General features: G+C 45.4%; 1 protein-coding gene across 1 annotated transcript; it reads right to left on the minus strand.

Annotated features, from left to right (window-relative positions):
- On the minus strand, positions 1–3,684 carry LOC124707502 (OVARIAN TUMOR DOMAIN-containing deubiquitinating enzyme 1-like). Its single transcript, XM_047239163.1, has 9 exons — positions 3,461–3,684; positions 2,562–3,342; positions 2,329–2,379; positions 1,778–1,921; positions 1,572–1,694; positions 939–1,015; positions 791–846; positions 607–710; positions 1–520 (listed from the first exon to the last, which is right to left on the minus strand). Exons 2-9 carry the CDS (start codon positions 2,634–2,636, stop codon positions 287–289), a joined length of 864 nt encoding a protein of 287 aa, XP_047095119.1. The 5' UTR covers positions 2,637–3,342; positions 3,461–3,684; the 3' UTR covers positions 1–286.
- Positions 3,685–4,454: the final 770 nt, after the last annotated feature.

The raw sequence follows: 4,454 nt of genomic DNA on the forward strand, positions 1-4,454 counted from the left end.
TTAAGAAGTTTGAGTGTGATAACCAAAGATTCACTGTATATATACCAGCCAAAAATTCAAACAAAATACAACACACCGCTCTTCTTCAGACAAGGGAGCATCCTGTGATCAATCAATCGGCACCAGCAGTTTGGGCAAACAGAAGAAGAATGCACAAGTTTATGCCATGCCTACTCCTACTACATCAGTCCGTGTCTAATTCTCTACCACCAAACCCAGCAACGCTCTCGTTCATAGGCAGCAGCCAAACTCAACTTCAACACAGCAGAATCTGTTGACTTGAACTCTAATCAGCAGGATGTTCTACCAGCACAGGACGTGGGTAGATGACGTCGTAGTGATTACCCGTGTACAGCAACGTCACACTCACATCTCCAGGCCCAGTGTAGATGTTATCTTCATCAGATCCTACTCCATGGAGCCGCTCCAGTCTGAGGGGTACCTCAAGCGCTCTGGCCAAGGCCGTCATCATAATATGGTCCGTAAACTCACGAGCTGGGGTGACGTACAAAAAGCACCACTGTTTGTACAGAAATGGGTCAGGTAAAATGAGTGACCGTATGTATATCCAAGAATGTAAAGAGAAGAAGAGATGTTGATACTGACATCTTTCAGAGTGTAATGTTGGCTGAGCCCAGTGATAAGCTGTCCATACTCTTCCGCGTGCGAGCAGATCTGGATAGCTACTACTAATCTGAGGAAAACAAAAACTAACCGACAAAATTTGTCAGAAACAAGAATTATGATGAGCTGAAGGAATGATAAGTTCAAGGGTGTTTTTTTTTCTCACTGTCTTCCGTTTTATTGTAGGTGCTGAAGAACGCAAGAAGTTTCTCTTTACGGTAGCTAAAAAGAACACACATGTTATGTCAGTAAGATGGAATGCATTTGGCCATGATACTTTGATGGAATTGCAGAAAACCAAGCGAATCAAAAACCTGTTAGGTGATGCTATGCTGTTCCACCTGCCCTGTCTCTTCCATCCCATTACTTTCTTTATCAGCTTCTTAAATGCCTGAAAGAATCAGCGACTCAATAGTTTACATCTGATAATCATTATCATAGGTTACAACATTAAGTTACAGAATGTTGAATTGTACCAGGGTATGAAAGAACACAGAACAACACGTCTGAAAGTTTCAGTCATTAAGCACATAATGTAGCATAGTAGTTATGGCAGAAAATATTTGGTAACAGAACAGTGAGGTAGCTGCACCATAAGAAGCAGCAGCATGTGTGCATCGTTTGGTTTCAAATGAAACAAGTATACAATTCTATTCCTCCCCGTTATATTGTCTCATTGTTCCTCTGGAAGTAGATTTCTCTTAAGGTTCATTGTTGTTAGAATTGGCTTGTTAACTTTACTGTAAACTTCGAATTTGAGTTTATGCCAACAGTGTGTAAAACTGTGATGGCATGCCACTACTGTTAAGCAGTTGTGCATCTCCTGCAAATGACAAAACAAAGATAGTGAGATGCCAGATCCAGCCTGAAGTTACTGTAACCTGTAGAGAATCATCCCTTACAAGCCTGTTCATTTCAGAAGAAAAAAAATGGAGAAGAGAACTTACTTTGTAGCTCCTGCGAAACCCAGAGGAGGTCCATCCAAGATTTGTATGTTGCGTAGACACTCTATTAATGGTATCAAGGAGGCGGTGTTCCTCATGTGTGTCCTGCCTATCAAGAACTTGCTCCTGTTGGACATTCGCACAAAAGAAATACAATTAAATTACTAAAGATACATCATGTGCCAAGGAAAAGAGAGGAGACAAATTACAAGGTAGGAAAATATGAAGCTCCTGTAGAAACACTCCCCATCTCCATACACCGGTCTGAATCTCAAATAGGCATCAAGATTCAGACAAATAGCCATATCTTCGGGAACACGATAATAATCAAAGACTTCAGCGATAGGATTTGTCTGCAACAAACACACAAATATAGGAATTCAAATTACACTGAGTAGAACATCGAAACATCATATTACAAATGTGATGGGACATTTTGTTTTTATTTCAATTTTCAGGTTTCCGTTTGCTTTGAAAATGTATGAGACCACTAACATGTATAATTCTATCATTGATACGGATTGGATGTTGTTCAATAAGAGAAGAATATAGTATATATTAATGTTAGATGAACTTGAGAACACAATCAACAGGTAACATAATATAGTATTCCATAAAAGAGAACATCATCCATCTGAACAGTTGATTGTACAGGGTGACCCACTTTTCTGAATCAGAGTTATGTGATCTAGGATTTTGATCCTGATATTTCATGCACTTTTGTTTTGAACATTATAAAAGGAAAAGAATGAAGCCAAACCTGGCGACCCACATGTTCCTCATACATTTCCCATTTTTCTCTATCAACAACCTATTCGACAAGAAAACAGGTTAAAATCCATATAATCGTGCCAGACTAACTGTTTTACAGAATTAATCTAAGGATCAAACATTTGAAAATAAGAAACAGGGGAACAAGAAATGAATGTAATTGATAAACAACAATGTAATAGCAAGACTACAAAAATTTCTTTGATTTTGCCAACTTTTTACATGAATAATTTGAGGCTTCTGAGCAAGTTCCAGGTACCAATCAACCAAATGGTGAATTTGTCCACAAAACTGCATAGTAGGAGGTCAGCGATTTTTTATGTAAATGCCAAATGGTTTACAGAAACTATGTCCAAGTTATGCAATCTCAAGTAACTGTCTAGATTAAATTTCTGATAACAACATTTGGTTAGAAAGAAAGCTCAAGTTTGATTATTCAAGCTCTAGTACCAAAATATTGCAGTAATAGGGACATACCTCATGATTTCCCCACAATTTACAGACTTGAAGCAATTACAACAAGATAGCCATTTGTTTCAAATACCACACTGCGGGAAGACCGACAAGCAACAAGGAAGCCTGTGCTCTTGGCAAAATCAAAAGACCAAGCCACTCCTAACATTAGTCCAAGATTCCCCCTCTACTCTAGGATGCCACATCGTCATTCTGTAACCAAGTTCTTGCCTTGATTGCAGGCATTAGCCCCGAAATTAATCCAGATTGGGTGTAACCAAGTTCTTGCATCAAGAAGGAAAATCCATAATCCCGATTCCACATCCGTAGCTACTGGAATGCTCGGTACACTCTTGGCCCAAAGATTCGGCTTCTGTTTACTCTAAATCATCCCCCAGGATTTCAACGATCCGCATCCAGAGCAATTGAGAATGGCACACAAATGCACAGACGAACCGATGAATCACAAGCGAGAACCAGGATATACCTTGCGGGCGAATAAGGTTTTAAGCTTGCTCCAGAGCGCCTCCCTGGGGCGCGACGATTCCACCTGCTCGAGAGAAACCCAAGAAACGCGCGCTCAAGAACGCAGCTCCAAGAACTCCAAGGAACAACAAACAACACGTCCCGAAATCGCGGGCGGACAGGAGATACGCGTGCGGCATCACCTGTTCCGCATCTGGGTTCTTCCTCCTGCTCTCCCCCTCCTCGGCCGATCCCCTGCCGGCCCCGTTGATAGCCGCCTGCGCTCGAACCAGCCGGTCGAACACTTCCTTGCAGTCGATGGTCGCGGAGCTTACCGTCCCGGCTCCGAATGGCCAGGCGCTTGGGGAGGGGGTGGACGGGCTGCTTCCTGCGGAGCTTTCCGGAAGAGGAGTAGCGGCGGGGCCCTTGCCCTTCTGGTCGACCCCCACCGAGGCGGAGCTCGATCCATGGGCGCCGCGGCTTCCGCCTCCGGCCTGCTCACGGACGCGTTCCTGCGGTCGGTCGACGGGCGCTGCAGGGATACGCGACGGCGAGGAGGCCTCGGCGCCGCCCTGGGCTGCCTCAGCGCCGTTCTTGGAGTCCTGGCGTTGCCCGTGCCCATGGACCGGTTCTTGGTTGTGGTCTGTTCCTGAACCGGACTTCATCGCGGCGGCAGCCGTAAGGGCTTGTGTGGCAATTTCGCAAATGTGAGGGCGTGGAGAAGAAATGTGTGAAGGTTGCGGCTAGTAATTAGAAGAAAGCTTGACGGTTATTTATAAAGGTGGCACTAGAGCGTCCCCCTAAAGCAGCCCTCAAATGTTTTGGGGGCGCGCCAGACAGTTTATCTGCCTCATTCGCACGGTCCAAAGGCCCTTTCTGTCGCCGTGACGCAATACGCTGTCCGGCACTCTGATGTCTCTGTTCTACAGGAGACGCTTCGGCCGCGCCGGACAGAGCGCGAAGCGAGGTGGGGAGTGGCAGGCTCGACGCGTCATTGAGACACGAACGAGGCGTCGCAGCTTTGCCTTAATGGCGGCGGAGGGGCAGGCGAGACGTCTTGTCGGCGCTGCGCCTCTTCCACGTGTTGCTGCCGTTCGCGCGTTCCCGCTCTTTCTTCGCTTCTGGCGTCTTCCTGCGCTTTATTCTCGCCTCTTCCTGCGTCGTCGGCGCCTAAAAGTCGTCCTCCGCTCAATGGAT

Source organism: Lolium rigidum, chromosome 4, assembly GCF_022539505.1.
Source record: "Lolium rigidum isolate FL_2022 chromosome 4, APGP_CSIRO_Lrig_0.1, whole genome shotgun sequence".
Taxonomy (NCBI): Eukaryota; Viridiplantae; Streptophyta; class Magnoliopsida; order Poales; family Poaceae; genus Lolium; species Lolium rigidum.

Coding starts and splice junctions, on each gene's coding strand:
- LOC124707502 (XM_047239163.1), bottom strand. CDS start 2,636: ATGCAGTTTTGTGGACAAATTCACCATTTGGTTGATTGGTACCTGGAA. Junction 1,016..1,571: donor GGTTTCGCAGGAGCTACAAA/GTAAGTTCTCTT, acceptor TGATTCTTTCAG/GCATTTAAGAAGCTGATAAA. Junction 847..938: donor AGCATAGCATCACCTAACAG/GTTTTTGATTCG, acceptor TGTTCTTTTTAG/CTACCGTAAAGAGAAACTTC.